This window comes from Callorhinus ursinus, unplaced genomic scaffold, assembly GCF_003265705.2.
Source record: "Callorhinus ursinus isolate GAN/ISIS: 27379988/994484 unplaced genomic scaffold, GSC_fseal_2.0 scaffold58, whole genome shotgun sequence".
Classification (NCBI taxonomy): Eukaryota; Metazoa; Chordata; class Mammalia; order Carnivora; family Otariidae; genus Callorhinus; species Callorhinus ursinus.
The window spans coordinates 923679-944415 of NW_027397120.1; the positions used below are offsets into that span (position 1 = coordinate 923679).

The following is a 20737-nucleotide window of genomic DNA, read 5'->3' on the forward strand; positions in this document are numbered from 1 at the left end:
GAAAATACGTTACTTTTGAAGTTCATCATTATAATCACAAACGTGTTTAGGCTGCACTTCCAAGTTAATTCCCAGGGTGAAAAAGTGGGGCTAGAGCCTGGGACATCCTGACATGTGGGAGCCTGGGCTCCACAAGGGACCACGTGTCCTTGGGCGCCACTGGGCTGCACTGGGGGTCCTCCCGGAAACCTCCTTCCTCACCCCTGGTGTGCCCCCCATCCTCTACCCGAGGGCTGGGCAGGTGGTCATGACAAGCACGCCAGACTCAGGGTGCAGCACCAGGGCTGAACACGGTCACCTGCCCGAGACCACCGGCTCCTTGCAGAAGGAACTAGAACTGGAATTTCCCTCAGCCCCTTGTGGGGACTGTCCCTTCCCTACTGTGGCTGAGCCCTGACCCAGGGACGCTCACCTGGGCCACACTGGGGCAGGGCAGGGCCAGGAACACACCCCAATCATCAGAAGGGCAAGTGCCTGCCCAGTGAGGCTTCCCTGCATGACATCCTAGTGGAAACGCACACGCATGCACACGCCCACACGCCCACAGCTGTCCTGCACCCAGGAGGGATGGAGATCGGAACCGGTGCCTCCGTCACAGGCTGGGGGCTCCCTTGAAAGTCGGCTGATCTGTTTCATTCCATCCACGTGCAGAAACTTTCTGATCACCAGGCACCTTCCGAAACCTCCCTGCGGGTGACCACGTACGGGCAGCAGTGGCCAGGTGCCCACCCTGCTTGCAGAGAGGCTATCGCCAGGGAATGAAACCACGTCACACTGGGCTCGGGGGGGGGGGGGGGCTGTGCCACATCGCTCACCTTGCAATATTAAGTCCCTGCTCAGACCCCCTGTTAATAGGATTCCTTTAGCCAGCAGATGGATGGTGAATGCAGGATGGTTCATCCACTAAAGGACAGCATAAATCAGCACGGAGAAAAGGGAGGCTGTGGGGAGGTTATCCACACGCAGCCTTGCCCGTGAAAGGCCCGCTTTGGAGCATTAGTGAAATTAATCCATCTTTCATAAGAGCTTGGAGCAGTCCCTGTGATCTATGGTAACAACCAATTTCTCACTACGGGCAAGAGGAAAAAAATGCCTTGGCCCTGATCGACTACACAAATCTGCTTTTTAAAAATGGTCTCACATTATCTGGAGTGCTGCTCCCAGAGGCAGCATTTGAAATTCATGCCGAGCCAAAAGCACCCATAAATCAGCGGAGAAAGTTTTGTTAGTTTTATATGCAGTGAGTTGTAATTATTTGGAATTGCATTATGCCTCCATCATGGTAATTACATTTAGATTATCCTTAAGTGAGGGTAATAAAAGAAGAGAAATCGGGCTTAGACTAATTCCCTCCCCCAAAACGTGTTCAAATAAAGCTAAAGGATTGGCTCAGAGGCCCAAGAGCAGGGCCGGCGCCAGGCGGGCACGTGCCCGACCGCTCTGCCCACATCGCACCCCCGGGGCCCTACCCGGCCGCGGACTCAGGGAACACACAGACCTCTGCACACCTGAAAAACATTACCGATGGGATGCTCGAAGCATCAGGATTTTTGTTAAATAAGTTTTTCCTTCTGTTCATTAAGCCACGCTCACTTCTGCCACATCCACATGTCGACAGACCCCACGGACCAGACACAACTTCTAACGCAACAATATCATGTCAAACTGAGTAAGGACGGCGGCCCCAGGAAGGCCAGTGCTGCTGCTCTGGGGGTCACCCGAGTCCCAGCAAAACACACTGCTCTCCGGTAGACAGACTGGGATCTGTCTTTCCTTTCCTTTCAGAAAACCTTTCCCTTGCCTGTGGATGGGACCGTGGTCACCCAGGACCCCCCGCACCGCTCCCACGGGGGAGAGGCAGCCACTGGCTGTCAGCCACCCCCTCGGAGCCACCAGCACCTCACAGACACTGAGGCCCCTGGGGGCGTGTGCCCCCTGGGGGGTGTGCAGGATGTGGAACACCATAGCTGGAGCCCTAGACTTCGTCTGACCCCCGCAACGCCGACCCCAAGCCGCCTCACGCACACGGCCTGGGCCAGCAGAGGGAAGGGTCAGGATCCTGGGCCAGGCCGCAGGGCCCCACACGTGCCGTGGTCTAGGGAGCCAGTTTGCAGACGCCGGGCGCAGAAGACAGCCTGAGGGCTGGGGGGCAGGGAGCCCCTCAGAAGGAGGCCTGCTGTCCTGCAGGGACAGACTGAGCTTTGGGGGCTCAGCAGGCGTCTGACTCCTCTTGGGGCATATCCTGCGTGGGGCACTGCTTTGCTCTCTCCTTCTTCTGGTGCCGGGGGGACGCGGCACCTGCCACGTAGGTCTCTTCTCTGCGAGCATCACAGCTCATGGCCGACCGATTCCGGGGGCCTCCAGTGACCTGGGCTCCAAGGGCGAAGACGAGAGGACCCGTGGTGGGAGGAAGAGGGACCTGGGCAGTGAGCACCACACACAAGCTCCATCACAGATGGAGTGATCGGCGCGCGTCCTGCCCTCAGGGAGTGAGTGTGGGCCGCGCAGCAGGCACCAAGGCCCCCGCTGCACGGAGCTCCCCCTGAGCACGCAGAGCTGCTCAGCTCTTCTGCGTGGAGGCTGGGCACCGTGAGCCACTCGCTCTTCAGCAAGCGCCAGTTCACAGCCTTCGGGCGGCTGGATGTTGCCAACAGACGGCACTGCTGGGTTGTGGCACTGCTGCGGCCTCAGACATGCCCCCACCCCGCCCTCGTGTCATCACGCCCGTGGGCCCTCCAGAGTCCTGCCTCTCCCACAGGTGCATGGCCCCTCGTGTCCACCCCTCTGGGGCACACCCCAGCCAGCCACCAGGCGCAGGTGAGTGCCCTCCTGGGCTGGGACGTGCTCTGGGCTGAGGACGGAGGAGCCAGGCGACCCGGGGTCTCTGGCGCAATCACTCGGGCTGACGAGACAGAGCGGGAGAGGCAGCTGAGAGGAGCCTGGGGGCTTCTCAGCCACTGGGTGCCGCGGGACACCCCTCAGAGAAGACGCAGGGGTACCTGCTCCCAAACCTTCCTGAGTACCTGTTAGAGCTTGCTCTCCCCCTGCTGTGGAGTGCTTTCTCCAGCCCGCCGTCCCCACTAGGGCCCGTGGTCACTCTCAGTGGCCCCGCTCGGCTCTGAAGCTGACTCTGTGGCCCTCGGCATCTCCAAGGGGACAGCAGCCCTGGACGGATGTTCAGGGAGGACTGCCAGGATTCACTCTGCTGCTTCCAGAGCTTTCCGGCCACGCTGCAATGTCAAGAGCAGCAGGGCACAGCAGGGGCTGGGGCAGCCAGGACAGAGGCCGGCCCCCTGACACTGCGTCCTTGGCTCAGGCACAAGCGAGGAGGAAGCTGCATCCATCCTTCATGGTGGCGGCCACAATTCCTTCACCCCGGGCTTGGGTCATAAACAAGTTAATATACTCGTGGCCTTGCTGAAAATCAGCTCCAAGTGCTGGTGGGCGTCTCCACGGACAGTGGGCAGTCCTCGGGCAGGGGGCACCTGGTGGGGCAATCCTTCTTGCGCTGAGCCAGCCTCCGCCGTGGCGGGGAGGTGGGCCTCACGGGAGCGTGAGGCACACCATCCCAATGCTTCAATCACAGACGCACCCTCCATCGTGACTTCACAGATGACGGAAGGGCACAGTGAGCGACTCTGGGTCAACGCGTGAATCAGACAGGATTAGCAGGCTCCAAAATGCTGGCGGGCGTGTTTACTAGAACACCCGAATCTAAGATTATCTGTGCAGTGTAATGACTGCATACAAATAATAAAACCACACAAAAAGGCACCAAAACCCACTGGAAATAGATCGGCACATCCTGGTTAACTGAGCGGTGGGTGGTTAAGGAGCCCCTGCTGTCCCTGAGCTTCTGAGCTCCGTGGTGCAGGCACCCCCAGACACGGGGAGGGGGCACCCTCAGCTCTGGTTTTCGGCTGTGCCTCTGGCTGGCTGCACCCCTGAGGCTCTATCTGTGAGATGCCAGAGGGCCCGCCCAGCCTTCCCAGGGAAGACACCCCCGCGCACCCCAGCATCGCTGGCCAGATCCACCTGCTCCAGTCTAACACTTGCTGGGGGGCCCCTGGCCTCTCCAGGCCTCACAACGAACTGACGATTATCTTCCTGCCTCTCGTGGGGAAGGTTACTCTGCCTGGAAATGATGTTAGAAAATGTGATTTGTGTAACGACAGACGATGCAGGTTCTCAGCCCCCACCAAACACCACCCAGATGGACCCACGTGGGCCTGAGAACCCCCCAGAAAGACCGCCTACTGCAGCACGCCGGCAGCCAGGACGGGACCTCCTCCCTTGGAACACGAGGCCTTCAGCTCCTGTGTTCTTCCTCACTCCCAAGGCGCGTGCTCTGAGGGGTAAGTGTGCCGGGGGGGCCGGCGGCCGGGACGCACCTCGGGGAAGTAGTCCTGCGGAAACTTCTCCTTCTCCAGCATGGGTGTGCTCTCCAGCGTGTCCGAGTAGATCTCTTTGCCGGTGACTTTTTTATACTTCTTGGCTGGAAAAGAGCGTAAGGGTGACATGAATGACCTCAAGCAGTGTGGCCCGCAGGGAGCACGGGGGCCGCGGGGGGGGAGGACCCGCTGCTCTGGGGGATGCCAGTGGCTCGTAAATTCCCACCCCACGACCTGGAGCCCGACACTCCACTTCATTATCCCCTAAGAGCTTCCAGCCTGCAGATTTACAAGGGCTAATTGGCGTCCTCTGTTAAAACCGTGAATATATTTTGGACGGCCGCAGAATAACCATTCACTCATACCTTAATACGAATTTACTTAATAACATCGATTTCCTCCTCACATGCAGCCGACATCACTCATGTCCAAGGAAGAGCAGTTTTTCTGTGAGGCTAAGACACGGAGTACGGCGTAGACCGCTCCCGGGACCCTACGCCTGGACCAACGGCCCCGCGGACACGGCTTGGTCTAGACCTTTCACATCCAGGCCCAGGCCTGCTTCTTTCCATCGCTCCACGCCCATGGCGGGGTCTCACGAGTGGCCCCCACAAGATGCCACGCAGGGAGCTCGGGCAGCAGCGGGCCCAGACGGCTGCTCCTGGGCCGGGAACACTTGGGACGAGGTGAAGCTCCCGGCTGTTAGGAGACTGCCAGGGGACAAGGGATGAAGTGTGCTGTCTGTTTCTGTGGGGGTCACGCTCCCTGTTCCACCACAGCTCACACCTGCAGCTCCTGGAGCACCATGGGCCCCATGAATGAGATACATGGGCAGTGTCTGGGGACAAAGCTCTGGGCACTGCGGGTCTGGGGGGAGAGTGAACCCCAGGTCAAAGCCAAACACTGGTGGGCAAGGACTCTGACAATCTGCCCCACCAGCAGGAGGCAGGATGGGACGTTTGGTGATGGAGGGAAGTGAGGACAGAGCAGTGACGTGGAGCCATCCCCCAAACGCTGAGCTGCATGCTCACTGTGCCCACTGTCCCTCTGGTCTCGCTCCCAAACAGGGGCACGATCACCGAGATGACTGGTGCATGCGGTTCTGTCCCCTCACCAGTCACCATGGCCTCCGAGGCCTGTGGGGGGACACAGGACAAACCCCATCAGCCAGGAGGCTGGTGCCAGGAGGCAGGTGGGCACGGCTTGTGTCAATGAACAAGTGACCCCCACGTGGCCCACCACGTCCCATTCCTGACACCCACCGCCACTGGAAAGGGTGCAGAAGTGTGTGCATTGTGGGAGGCACTTCCTGGAGCTACGCATCCGTGTCCGTGGACGGACAGCATTTATCAAATACCGCACCAGGGGGCAGTGTAAGCGCCCATCTGAGAAGGCTGCGGGCCACCTGCCCCGGCACGGGGGGCTCTGCGGGGGAGCTAACCACTCCCGGGATGGTGGGCCTGGGCGCCCCACCCACAATGGGAGGGTTTTCTCGTGGCCTCGGCCTGCAGTGTGGGCTCCCTGATGTGCCTCACCCTCCTCCCGTCCCTCCCAGGGCCTTCTCGAGCTGCCTCCTTGCCACCGAGGCCCAGCAGAGGCCCAGCTGTCCCTCCAGCGGTCAGCACCTGGAGCCAAGCCTGAGTCACGACACTGGGCCACCGGGGGCACCTGTTCCTGCGCTGCAGGGGGTGGACGCCCCCAGGACAGATGCCCACGGTCCTCCACGAGCCACGTGGTCTGCAGCATGTCAGTGGAGAAGGGGAGAAGAGACTGTCGCAGGGAGACAATTCTGCTTCAGAGGAAAACCCTCGTTGCCATAAGAAAGGGGAAGAGGCTGGGGGAGTTGGAGCAAAAGGAGGCCTCCGTGCTTTGTTGAAGAACACACTTGGTTTCTCAGAGCAGTGTCAGGAGCAAGAACACTGAGTGGGAAGCGCCCTGCCCTCCCCAACAGTCTGTCCCGCGCTGACACGTCGCGTGTGCTTACGCCGTGACGCGCTGAGGTCCGTAGGGAGGTCAGGGCCGCCTGTGCGCTGCGCATTCCTGGGGCTCTGACAACTGCACCGTGTCCTCGGGGCGTCACCCACCCCCCCGCCCTCCCCCGCCCCTGTAGCGCAGGCCACTTACACCCTCTGCCTCCCGCCTTCCCTGACTGTCCTCTTGCCTCTTCCCACCAGCTTCTTTCCCTCAGAAATACTGATTTAAGGTTCTTCTGCCCTTCTGTGGCTTGATGACTCATTTCATTTTATTGCTCTGTAATATCCCACTGTGTGGATGGACCACAGTTTACTTATCCATTCACCTATAAAGGACATATTCTGGTTCCTTCCAGTTTTTGGCAATTATGAATAAAGATATTATAAATATTTCTGTAGGTTTTTGGGCGGACCTAAGTTCGCAACTCCTTCGGGTAACAGGCCAAGCAGCAGGATTGCTGGACTGTGCTGTAAGCCTACGTTTAGTCTGTAAGAAACTGCCACGCTGTCCAAAGTGACCACACCATGCTGCACCCCCAGCAGCTGCGGGGGGGAGCTCCTGCTGTTCCTCATCCTCCCGGCGTCTGGGACTGTCAGCGCTCTGGATGGTGGCCATTCCAACAGGTACGTGCTGGTGTCTCCTTACACACGATGTGGAGCCTATTTTCACAGTTTGATTTGCCATCCGTACCTCTTCTTGAGTGAGATGTCTGTTGAAATTTTTTAATTGGATTGTTTTCTTATTGTTGAGTTTTAAGAGTTCTTTGCATATTTTGGTTTATCAGATGTCTCTTCCAAATATTTTCTCCCAGTCCATGGCTTGTCTTTCCATTCTCTTCACAGTGTTTTGTGCAGAGATTTTTAACTTTAACAAAGTCCAGCACATCAATTTTCCTCATGGACTGCGGCGCTGTATTTAAGAAGTCATCACCGGGATGCCTGGGTGGCTCAGTCGTTAAGCGTCTGCCTTCGGCTCAGGTCATGGTCCCAGGGTCCTGGGATCGAGCCCCGCGTCGGGCTCCCTGCTCGGCGGGAAGCCTGCTTCTCCCTCTCCCACTCCCCCTGCTTGTGTTCCCTCTCTCGCTGTGTCCCTCACTGTCAAATAAATGAAATCATAAAATAAAATAAATAAAATAATAAAATAAAATAAAAGTCATCACCAAACCCAAACTCACGTACCGTTTCTGCGTTACCTTCCAGGCATTTTATACTTTCATGCCTTATACTTAGGTCTATGATCTGCTTTCAGTTAACTTTTGTGAAAGTGTGAGGTCTGGCTCTAGATTACTTTGCAATAGACATCCAGTTGTTCCAGCACCATCTGTAAAAGAGACCAACTTTGCTCCATTGTGTTGCGTTTGCTTTGTCAAACGTCAGTCGACTGTATTTATGGGGGTCTATTTCTGGGCTGTACTCTGTGCCGTTGATCTTTTTGTCTATTTTTTTCACCAACACCATACTGTCTTAATTACTGTAGCTTTTACAGTGAGTCTTGAAGTCGGGCAGTGTCAGTACTACAATGTTGTTCTTCTCTTTCAATATTGGGTTGACTATTCTGGGTCTTTTGTCTCTCCATGTAAACTTTGGAATCAATTTGTTGATATCTACAAAGTAACTTGCCGGAATTTCGATTAAGATTATACTGAATCAATGGATCAAGCTGGGAAGAACCAGTATATTGAAAATGTTGAGTTTTCCTGTCCATGAACATGGGATATTGCTCCATTTACTTAGATCCTCTTTGATTTCTTTTCAGCAAAGTTTTTAGTTTTCCTCATATTAATCTTGTACATATTTTGCTTGATTTATTTCTAAATATTTCCTTTGTGTGTCTGCTAATGTAAATGGTATTTTGTTTTTAACTTCAAATTGCACCTATTCATTGTTGGTATATAAAAGCCACTGACTTTTGTATATTAGCTTTGTATCCTGCAACCTTGCTTATTTGTACCAGTTTTTGTTGTTGATGATTCTTTCAGATCTTCTATATAATCATGTTATCTGAGAACTAAGAGAGTTTTATTCTTTGCCACTCTTTATTTCCTCTTCTTGTCTTAACGCACAGCCAAGATTTCTGGTGCAATGTTGAAGGGAAATGGTGACAGTGGACATCCTTACTTCAGACCAGAAGCATCTAGTTTCTCACTATGATGTGTGATGTGGCATGTAGGTTTCTCTAGCTGTTCTTTACCAAGTTGAAGTAGTTTTCTATTCCAAGTTTGCTGAGACTTATTATGAATAGGTGTCAGACTTAGTCAAATACTTGTTCTGCATCCACTGACATGATCATGCAGCTTTCTTCTTTAGCTTGTTGATATGATGTATTAGATTAATTGACTTTCAAATGTAGAACCAGTCTTGCATACCTGGAATAAATCTCAATTTGTCATGGTGTGTGATTCTTCTCACACGCTATTGAATTCAAGTGCTAATATTATGTTGAGGATTTTTGTATTTTATGTTCATGAGAGCTACTGGCCTATGGTTTTCTTTTTCTGTAATCTCTTTCTTTGGTTTTGGTATAAGGTAATTTTGGCCTCACAGAAGGAGTCAGAATGTTTTCTCTCTGCTTCTATTTTCTGAAAGAGATTATAGAGAATTGGTCTAATTTCTTCCTTTAATGTTTGGTATAATTCATAGTGAAACCATCAGGCCTGGTGCTTTATTTTTTAGAAATTTATTAATTATTGATTCAATTTCCTTAACAGACAAAAGGCCTATTCAGATTATCTAGTCCTCCATGTATGAGTTTTGGTCAATTGTATTTTTCAAGGAATTGGCTCATCTAAATCATCAAATTTATAGGCACAGACCTGTTCACAGTATAACTTTATTATCCTTTCAATGTCTATAGCGTCAGTAGTGATGACCCCTCTCTCATCTCTACTATTAGTAATTTGTGTTTTCTTTTTTCCCTGGTTAGCCTGACTAGAGGTATATCAATTTTATTGATCTTTTCAAAGAATCAGCTTTGGGTTTTGTTAATTTTCTCTATTGAGTTCCTGTTTTCAATTTCATTGATTTATGCTCTAATTTTTATTATTTATTTTCTTATGATTTGGATTTATTTTGCTCTTCTTCTAGCTTCCTAAGGCAGAACCTTAGATTATTGATTTTAAATCTTAACCTTTTTTTCTAATACATACATTTGATGCTACAAATGCACTGCTTTCACTACAACCCACAAATTTTGATAAGCTGTATTTCACTTTCATTTAGTTCAAAATATTTTTAAAATTTCTCAAGACTTATTCTTTGACTCATGTGTTATTTAGAAGTGTATTGTTTCATACCCAAGTGTTAAAGTAAAAAACAAATAGAGACCAGCCTTTAAAGTTCCCTGAGCAGACAAAGCCAGTTTAGTCATACAAACAAAGGTGAAATTAGCTTATTTTGCAAGACTAACTTAAACTGAGTCATTCCTTGCTTATGCCTCTAAAAATCTGTTTCCCAAGGTTGATATGAGGTAACCACTAACCACTCCCATCATTTAAGAGAATTCTAATATCATAACCAATCACCGCGGAGAATAAAACCACTGCGTCCACACCACACGAGCTGTTTTATAACAATATACCCCAGAGCCCCACTCCATGTTTTGGTTGGAATGCTTGGGTTTGCAAACAGTCTTGTTGATGTGTGCACAACAAACTTTTACTAATTATTACTTCGGTGATTCATTGGTTTTACTTCTGTTATTTCTGAACTTTGACACAAGTATTTTGGGATTTTCTAGCTATCTTTCTGTTACTGATTCCTAGTTAAATTCCATTGTGGTCCAAGAGTATACTTTGTATGATGTCTGTTCTTTTAAATTTGTTGAGTATTTTATGGCCCAGAATGTGGTCTACCATGGTAAATGCTCCATGTGAACTTGAGAAGAATGTGTGTTCTGCTCCTGTTGGAGAGAATATTCTATAAATGTCAATTAGGTCCTATTGATTGATGGTGCTTCTGAGTTGAACTATGTCCTTACCAATTCTCTGCCTGCTGGATCTGTCCATCTCTGATAGAGGGGCACTGAAGTCTCCACCTGTGACAGTGGATTCATCCATTTCTCCTGGAAGCTCTCTCAGTTTTTCCCTTGTGTGTTGTGATGCTCTGTTGTTAGGTGCATACACGCTAAGAACTATTATGTCTTCTTAGAGAACTGACCCCTTTACTGTTATGTAATAAATAGCCTTCTTTATTCCTAGTAACTCTCCTTGCTCTGAAGTCTGCTGTGTCTGAAATTATCATTGCTACTCTGGTGTTCTTCTGACTAGTGTTAGCATGGTCTATCTCTCTCCATCCCTTGACCTTTAATCTTTATGTGTCTATGTATTTTAAGTGGGTTTCTAGCAGACAACACAGAGTTGGGTCTTATTTTTTTTAACCACTCTGACAGTCTGTCTTGTAACTGGTGTATTTGTACCACTGACATCTAAAGTGAACCGTGATAGAGTTGGAGTAAGATGCTCCATATCAGTACCTCCTCCATCTGTTGCCTTTGTTTTCTGTCTTTTTTGTCTTTCCCTCTTTTTCTGTAGACTTCTCTGGTTTAACTGAGCATTTTATATGATTCCATTCTCTCTCCTCTATTATTAGCATGTCAATTGTGTATCATTTTAAAAATCTGTAGTGGTTGCCATAGTTTGCAATACGCGCTGACCACCGATCCAAGTCCACTCTCGCGTAGCAAGCACTGTATTCCTCCACAGAAGCGCAGGTTCCCTGCGACAGAGTCCCCAAGCTCCTCTCTCCCATTCCTCCTGATGTCGCTGTTACTCACCTCACTTACCCATAAGCTACAGGCACCCGCCATGTTGTTGCTATGGACACTATGAGCAAAAGTTACCTGTCAGATTAAGAATAACAGGAAATGAAATATTTTACCTTCGTTTACTCCTTCTGTTAACACTCTTTCTTTCTTCATGTAGATCTAAGCATCTGGTCTATGCCAGCGCTGTTTCCTGTAGGGGCTCAGAGGCTAACTTTTCCTCCCACGTCCTGTTCCTGTCTCCTCTGCAGGCTTTGCACTCTTGTGAGACTCCTCCTTAAACAGAGGGTGAGCTTGGAGACTCTCTGCCATGACATCTGGTGTGATGATGGGCACTGCGGCCGGGGGGAGGGACACTGTTGTACAGTCCGGTGAGTGACCCTGCCTCGGTCCTTTGGCCAGCATGAGCCCAGGCTGCAACCTTCTCACACGCTCTCAGCACCACGGCCCCTCAAGCACGACAGCGAGGCCAGCGGAGGCTGATGCTGCCCACCTGCCTGCCCGAGGCCTGCTGGGCAGCTCTGGTGACATGCGGGCATGCCTTTCAGGAGGAACGAAGGACTCTGGACAACTTCAAAACAGCTCTTTCCCTCTCCGCCTGCCAGAAGCACGAGGGGGTTTTTCTCTGATCTTCACCGTAACAATACGGTGGGGCTCCTACAGTCAAAGCTCAACAAAGTGCGGAGGGGGGGCAGCTCTCTCAAGCCTCTAGCTTTGCACGCCCCTCCCAGCGGCTCCCACCTGCACCAGCTCCCGGAAGCTGTGGCTCTCAGGGTCTGCCTGCCTGTCCCTCCAGGCTGGGGGCAGCACCAGCCCTGTGGCCTCACTCCTTTGATCTGAGAGACGCGCCCTGCTCCGTTTGCTCAGCACCATCCACGCTCTTCAGGTGTCGGACCAGAAACGCATGTCCCTTTCACCACTTTCCGTCCACACCTTCTGGGAGTCCTCAAATTTCTAACTACGTACTAAATTCAGCCTATTCTTAAAAAGTTTATTCAAGCTTTTCACAAATTTGAGACTGTTTCTGCTATAACTTAAGTCGAAGTGTAAGAAGGAGGCGTGAAGAGCAGGGGTGGGCATTCCTGCTCCCGAGACCCGCCGTGCCTGAGCCCTGCACCTGCGCTGTGGGCACTGATGTCACGTCCAGCCACTGGCGCGCCCCCAGAAGCAGCACATACTCCTGCCACAGAGGCGCTCAGGGCGCGATCACCACCACCGTCTCCACTCTCATCACTGACAACATGGGGGCCCCTTGGAAGGTTTGCTGGAGGCAAAGGTACATCTCATGTACAGTTTCAAAGAAACCCCGGGCTAGCGGGGTTCATCATGACTGATCTGAGTTAGCGGTAAAATGTGTATGGAAATAGTGACTCAAAGGAAGGGGAAAGTTCAGTAGACCAGCTCTGTGCCTACCCTCGAAGAACAGGCTCATGAGAGGCGTCACACCATTCTGCTTCCAGCCCCACCTGGAGCGCGCGGGGTCTGAGCACCTACCCTCTGCTCCCTCTCACCCACAGCCCTGCTGCTGGAGAACACGGCCCAGGGGTGTCCAGGGTCTGTTAACATTGCAGGGACAGTGGCCTCTGGCCTGTCTCTCGCCAGGTTTGCAAGGCTACTCCCAGCACGTTCCTCGGTGGGAAAGCCATGTGCTTGCGTTTAAAACTGTGCAAACAATCCTCAGGCAACATGGCCAATGAAAAATCATCCTGCTGGCTGGAACCCTGTTCCTAACATCGATGAAATCGCTACTCAAGCCACTTAGGGAAGACTCTGCTTCGGCATTTCAGAAGAGGTGATCTGTCTCCTAAGTGAGCAAAGATAATGAATCTGAACAACCTGACATAATTAGTTGCTCTCCACAGTTATTACAACTTCAGTGACATCTCAAATTAATGTGATCTGGCTCAGGAGCCGACGTGGAGTCAGGGGACTCATGTGTGGAGTGAAGAGAAGGTGTCGCAGGCGCACGCAGGGGCCGGGGGGTCTGGGCCCCAGGCTCACGTGTGCGGAGACACAGACATAAAGGCGGCGTGTCCGGGAGCTCAGGACAAACCTCCTCCACACAGCACACGCGCCGGCCCAGGACGGGGGGCATTTTTCACTCCACCGCTAATGTTGGCTCATTTTAAAGACCCCCTCCGGCGCTGGTCTTCATTTTCTCCCATTTGATACAGACACAAGGCCCTTCCCCAGGCCCCTGCACTGCACTGGAGGAGAGCCAGGGTCCCCTGCCGGCCCCGCCCTGGGAGCAGGAGGGGAGGGGAGGGGATTAGGGGGGCGGGGCCCTGGGCGGGGTCCTGGGCCGGGTCCGGGGGCGGCATCCGGGGCAGGCAGGGTCCTGGGCAAGAATGCCCCTGGAATCCGGAGGGCCTTGAGCACCAGGTTTGCATGGGAGGCCCCTGGTTAGTGGCTGCGACCTTCTCACAGGGACGCCGGGCGGGGGAGCCCAGAAAAGTCTTACCTTTAAAGTCAAACTGGTAGATGTTTTTTAAGGATTCGTGAAGAAAATAAAAGCTTCCTAATGCCTGCAGAGCAAAAAGAGAAACCAAGTGAGAGACCAGCACTGGGGATAGTTTGAAAGCAGTTTTAAGTGAGGAACAAAATGCTCTTGCGAGAACAGGAGTTCACTCCTCAGGGCCTAATCACGGTCACTGGGGTGAGACGTTAACCACACTTATCCCCACAGATAAGGCCCCTCCCCCAACAGGGGCGTGCACTCCAGCGGTCTGCTCTGGGCTGTGGGTGCCGGGGTCCAGCAGGAAGGGCTCAGAGCCTGGCTCCGCCCTCGCCTCGTGCTGCACCCGCCAACCGGGGCCCCGAGCAGCTGCACTCCACATGGGGCTGCAACGCCACTGCCCACAGAGCCACCAGGCCCCTGCCCCATCCATGGGCTGGCGGTTCTGGGCACTGGGGTCCACTCAGGAAAGGCAAAACTGCAGAGGCCAGACGGGGGGGGGTGACCACCAGAGGAGGGTTGCCTGGGACACCTGACACTAAAGTTACCTGCTGTTTATCTGAAATTCAAACTTGGCGTTTTTTATGTGCCTGTGCACACATATATATGGATATGTGTGTTCCTGTGTGAGGGGGTGTAATGTGTGTGTGCGCATGTGTGTATATATCTGTACGTGTGTCAGTGTATATGTGTGCGTATGTACGTGTGCATGTGTGTGTATGTATGTAAACTTGTGCACATGTATTCATGTGCCTGTAATATCCATATATGTGTGTATATCTCTGTACGTGTCTGTGTACATGCATGCACATGCATGTGTCTGTGTACGTATGTATATACCGTGTGGATATACACATGAATATCCCTGTGTACATGCATGCACATGTGTCTGTGTATGTGTGTATGTATATATCATATAGATATACACACGGATATCCATGTGTACATGCGTGCACATGCGTGTGTCTGTCTGTGTACGTGTGTATATCTATATACCGTGTAGATATACACATGAATATCCATGTGTACATGTGTGCACATGCGTGTCTGTGTCTGTGTCTATGTATATACCGTGTAGATATACATATGAATATCCATGTGTACATGCACGCACATGCGTGTGTCTGTGTACGTGCGTATGTATATACCGTGTAGACGTATATATGAATATCCATGTGCACATGCGTGTGTGTCTGTGTCTGTGTCTCTGAGTATGTGTGTGCACGTGCAGGTACATTTACATGTGCACACACACTGAATGTGTATTCATCTACATACAGATATAGATATGTATGTGTCTATATATATATATTTTATTCTTTTGCTGAACCTGGCCACCCCCACAAGGGACCTGGGGAGACAGAGCTCCAGCAGCGGCTATTCCGTGGACATGAGCCTCTGATTCAAGTGGAAAGGGCACTCCGAGAAAGTGTCAGTAAATAAATGTTGTGGCAAACCTTTACTACTGCCTTGTTGAACGTGATAAAGCAATACAATATTACGAAGTTTACAATAAATAAATGGAAAACAAATTGCAAATGCAGGCATAGAAACTGTAATTCATGGAGTCAGAAAATCCATAATTAGCTCTAATGAATATTTAAAGTCAAAGTTCAAGCTAACTTTTTCAATGTTTAACCTGCTCTATCAATACGGTTTAGGGCACGCATCTGTCACAGGACATGGCAACATCCACACAGAAGCGCACCCAGGCCTGCGGACAGGAGCCCCATGCTCACCGGGCCTTCTGACCACAGCACCTGTCAGCACTGTGCTCGTCACGTCTGAGAATATTGACTGCTTGCCTGTTTTACTAAAAACAATTAAAATACTTTTTACATATTTATAAACCTAACTGTCAAGGGTGGCAATTAATTCTCCATTAGTGAGATGCAATCCAGTCGATGCTGTACTTTTGCCAGAACAGCAAACGCAAGGTGGGAGCCTTGGATCCGCCCCCGCATGGGGCTGGCCGCAAGGCGCAGCCGGATGGTGCGGGGTGGGGGTGGGGAGCCAGCGTTTCCCCCAGAGAGCCGAGCCCCCGGGGCTCTGCTGTGCGGGATGGGGGTGGACCAGGAACGGAGACCCCAGCTCCCGTGTTCGACGGACCACGGCAAGTGACATGTCTCTGAGACAGGCTATGGCCCGGCACTCCCGGTTGCCATCCACCTGGGCGTCTGCATGAACCGCTGCCCATGGTGGATGAAACCTACCCTCCCGCCCCACGGCTCGGCGGCTGGCTTGGGGTGCAAATGCTATAAAACCAGTTCTCAGCTCAACTGGACTCTGCTAAGGTGATGCACCTGGTCACTCATTTGCTTTCTGGAGTTGAACTCAGATGCCAGGAAGCCCCCCACCCCCCAAACACAGCCGACTCAGGGTGATGACAGGAGCAGACCACCCCTACACAGCCCCAGGGAAGACGTGCATTTGTCAAGTGCTCCCACTTCTCCTGTGGAGCTGCCCACACTGGGTTGGGGGTGACCTGGGCCTGGGCAGAAGCCAACCAGGAAAGAACACAAAGCGACTCGTTAGAAAGGGCTCCATCAGTTTTTATTTGCAAACAAATCAGAGGGCCAGTAATTTATCATCCCTGCAATTAGGTTAGCAGCCAAAGTACATATCATTAACCTGCAGGCCTGCTGCATCCGGCTCACTTTTCCACAAAACAAAGGACATTCCTAAGGCTCAAGTCAGAGCGACAGCAGTGAGATGCTCTTGGGGACACATTCTTCTGCAGACACCACGGAACAGCATCTCGAGTGTGACCCCAAGGGGTAGAGGGTGTAGCGGGTGCCCCACGTCCTCATCAGTGTCAGCGGCCACCTCCTGACAGCCCCTCCAGCAGTCACCAGGACCGGACCCAGGGCCACCTCTCCCAGGGGACAGGGCTGGTGGTGGGGGTGGGGCGGGCCCAGGAAGCCAGCTGCGGGGTCTGCACTAGGCGGGGGCATGCGGGCCAGGGTCCCGGCACAGCAGAGCTTGGGAAGTCCTACCTGCCATGAAGGGCGGCTGCACTTCACAAACGCCACACAGGCCTCAGTGAGTCCCTGCTCCCCCAAGATGGTTCACTGTGCTGTCTCTAAAAAGTGTCTTCTGCTTGTTATTTTTTAAAAATAAAATAAATGGGGGCGCCTGGGTGGCTCAGTCAGTTAAGCGTCTGCCCTCGGTTCAGGTCATGATCCTGGGGTCCTGGGATCGAGTCCCGCATCGGGCTCCCTGCTCAGCGGGGAGTCTGCTTCTCCCTCTCCCTCTGCCGCTCCCCCTGCTTGTGCACACGCTCTCTCTCTCTCTCTCAAATAAATAAATAAAATCTTTAAAAAAAATTAGTGGATCTAAGAACAGGAAAAAGAATTTCATGAGATATTGTCAATAATCTTCAAGTTTGCAACAAATCAGAGAACCTTAGCTGTTCTAAGTTAGAACTAACAGACTTGAATGAATGATGGCTAGAGAGTGTGATGAAGCCCCTGGCTCTTGGCCCACTCTGTCCCACGTGGGCAGACAGTGTGGAGGACGCGGGTGTGATGGTGGGAGCCTCACCCATGAGTACGTGGTGAGCACTGAGCAGGAGAAGCTGCCGGTAAGGAGGGAAGCTGCAAACACGCCCCTGTCTGAGCTCGAGGCTTAGATGTCAGAGAGGCTTCACTTGCGCAGCCCCCGAGTCATGCACCGGGACAGGCAGTTGGCTGCGAGTCCACTCTCTGGACACTGTCCCCTCGTCCAGATCTGCAGCGACCCCTGAGCTCGGAGGACACATGTGACGGGGAGACGGGCGTGTCCTACAACTTCCCATATTCACAGTCAGGGGACACGTGGCACTCACCCTCTGAGACGCTGGAGCCCTCGGGAGGTGTGTGCACCTCTAGAAGTGCAGCCGCCCTTCATGGCAGGTAGGACTTCCCAAGCTCTGCTGTGCCGGGACCCTGGCCCGCATGCCCCTGCCTAGTGCAGACCCTAGAAGAGCAGCCGCAACTCTAGACACACTGACGAACTAACGCTTCACCACGCGGAGGTGGGTCAATAAAATCTGAAATACTCCTATGATGCTGCATGTACAGCATGGAAAATAAGTCACACCCCAAATTAGATGGACTTCACAAGGCTGAGAAAGAGGAAGTTCCTAAAACTTCACATGGCCAAGGTAACAAAAACCTAATCAAAAGGAGCTGAAATAAAAAAAATGTGATGTTAAGATTATACCAAAAAAGGAATAAAATCATAAACAGAAAATTCAGAGCAGCGGTGGCCTGGGGGTGGGGGTGGGGCAGGTGCACACAGGCACAGCGGGGACACAGGGACCTGAGAGGAGTCGGCTGTGCCCTGCGCCACTGGCCTCTCCCCACAGGCGGCCGCCATCTTGAACGGTGGTGATCAAGGTCCGAAGCTCAGGGCTCTCAACTTCATCAATGCCACCTTACCGACTCCCTCTTCAGGAACTTGGTTTTTTTTTTTTTCCATTCAAAGTTCTGTTTTAGAGATGCTACATACTGAGACGTGTAACTTTAGCTCACTTTTAATGCTCCGTAACAATCTAATATACAAAAACCCTGCAATTTTTATCCATTCTCTACTGGAGATGAAGCCTGACTCTAATATTTTCACTATTACAACTGATGCTACGGTGAACATGCTTGTACGGACACACAAGGTGCACGTATGTATTAAACATGCGTGCATACGTACGAGACTGAGCTTCTGGGTCACAGTGTCTGTGCACCTTCAGTGCAGGTGTCATCAGCTTGCCTGACGACCCAGACCTCACCGGCATTTCGGGCAGGGCCTGCTGCTCCACAGCTCTGGCCAAAACCTGGTGTCAGCAGACTGTGGTCTTAGCCAGGGGGGTCGTGAAATGACACACATCGCACGTCACTGTTGTTTTGATTTGCATTTTCATTATACCATCATAGTTGAGCATTGCTTTTTTAAGACTATTGACAATTTAGATTTCTCCTGTGAACTCCTTATTCATATCTTCTATTTCTCTTTTTCTCATTTTACAAGATCTTTAATTTTTTAAATATGATTTGATATTCTCTTCATCTATTACTTGCATTACAAAGAATTTCTCCCTCTTTAGCTTATCTTTTTATGGCATCTTTCATTAAATGAAAAGTTTTTATTTTTAAAGTAGTCAAATTAATCAGGGCTCCTGGGTGGCTCAAGTCAGTTCAGCATCCGACTCTTAATTTTGGCTCATGTCATGATCTCTGGGTCATGAGATCAAGCCCCGCCCTGGGCTCTGTGCTGAGTGTGGAGCCTGCTTGAGGTTCTCTCTCCCTCTCCCTATGCCCCTCCCCCTACTCTCCCTCAAAAAAAAAAATAGTCAAATTAATTATTAATCAATATATTCCTTTATGGTTTAAGCCTCTATGTCTTATTTGGAAATAGTTCCTTCATTTGACTCCACAGTGACAGTCTCTATATTCTCGTAAAAGCAGTAAGATTGTGTTTTACCCATTTAAGATTTTAGGGTAACAGAGACTTGTTAGTGGGTGTGGCACAAGGTAGAATCCAGCATTATCTCATTCTCTGTGGAAACTGACTGGTCTCTCCATGATTGTCACTGTCACTCTCATATTCCATCTGTGCACCGATGTGGGGGTCTGTTCATGAGTCTTGATTCTGCCCAACTGATCTATCTCTAGTAACAATTTTTCCTATTTTAGCTTTACAATAATTCTTGATATTTGCTAATGAAGTGCCTCATTTTATTTTTCCTCACAAGTACTTTTGTTATTTGGGGCCCTTTATATTTCCATATGAAACTTCAGAATAGCTGCTGGATTACACCCACAACATCCTGCTGGGGTTTGGATGACAGAGCCTGGAGGCGGAGGGGACATTTTTAGGATATTCAGCTTTCCTTCCCATAAACATGATACATCTTTAACCATATATTTGAGATCTTTTAAAATATCTTCTAATAAAGTTTCATAATTTTCTCTGTAAAAGTCTTGAGGATCTTTAGTTACATTTACCCTTAGTTACCTTTCAGTTTCTGTTGCTTTTAGAAAATGTAATTTTTGAAACTACCCTTGGTTTAGAACCATTTGCTGCTGGTGAACAGGAATGCCTTTAGCTGTTGTATATTAATCTTTTATTCAGCAACATTGCTCAGTTTCCTTTCCATTCCAACAATCACGGATTCTCTCTGATGATTTGTGAGAAAGGACTATTTGTTCAGGTCTGTTTCTTCTTCACAATCTTTACCTTTTCTCTCCTTCTTGTTTGTTCTGTCTTGTTGCAGGCCTGGTGTTCTGGTTCCATGCGGAACGATAGAGCCCGGTTCTGAGAACACGGCATGCGGGGGGAGCAGCCACGGATGTGCCTGAACCTCGACCTTCTGATCAACGTGAAGTAGGGTAAAAGTAAAAACAGTGAGGTCAAAGATGACCCAAGGCTTGGTGAAAGAAACTGGAGCGGGCGGTTTTTCCAAGAGGAGTGGGATCTGGTGGGAAACCAGTAACCAGTATGAAACTGCCCCACAGACGTGCGTGTGGCGTGTCCACATGGGGACGCCCCACAGGCAGAAGGCTGGTGGGTCTGAGGTTCAGGGTCAACGTCGGAGTGGGAAGGGACATTTTAGCCGTCGGTGAAGGTCGGTACCAGCAACGGTGGAATGCTGAGGGGGGGCGTCTCCTCTGAGGGCTGAGCCCTGGGGCATGGTGCCAACATGGTGCCTCGGCCGAGAGAGAAGCGCTGGCCAGGGCGCAGTGAGAGCCGAGCACAGGGCGTTTCTGGTCTAAGTGGTGACTCACTTTCAGAGTCTCCTTGCGTTCCTGGCACCCACCTGGCAGGCCCAGGGTGCATGTTTTCATACGCTGTCAGAGTCTGTTCCTGATACTGTGTGTAGCAGTTTTAGTTTCCAACCCTGTCCCTGTTCTCGGCACCCCAGGGACGTGATTCTCTGCCCAGTCTTCAGCAGCGCTCCACTCACACACGCAGAGAGCGCTTTTCGCGGCCCCCGCGTATCCTCAGCAGCAGGGGCCGCTGCCCCCGGCCCCTCCTTTAGCTCCAGGTTTCAGCACTAGTGGCCGCCCCGCTGGGCACCCGTCCCCCCCCCGCAGGTGACAGCACATGGCGTCTGCCTGGGGTCCCCGTGAAGCCTTTTCCCTCCCCCCCTTGGTGGGGGCCTCACCCCTCCTTCCCTCCCCCC

The 20737-nt window shown here is 51.4% G+C and overlaps 1 protein-coding gene across 6 annotated transcripts in view; it reads right to left on the reverse strand.

Moving 5' to 3' along the window:
* INPP5A (inositol polyphosphate-5-phosphatase A) overlaps window positions 1-20737 on the reverse strand; it is a 174083-nt gene that overhangs the window by 49855 nt on the left and 103491 nt on the right. For all 6 annotated transcript variants that reach the window (XM_073884739.1, XM_025880123.2, XM_073884737.1 and 3 more), the window contains exons 5-6: window positions 13585-13648; window positions 4392-4495 (exon numbers count right to left, since the gene is read on the reverse strand). In XM_073884739.1, coding sequence (XP_073740840.1) covers window positions 4392-4495; window positions 13585-13648 — 168 coding nt within the window. The remainder of the gene's footprint in view (window positions 1-4391; window positions 4496-13584; window positions 13649-20737) is intronic.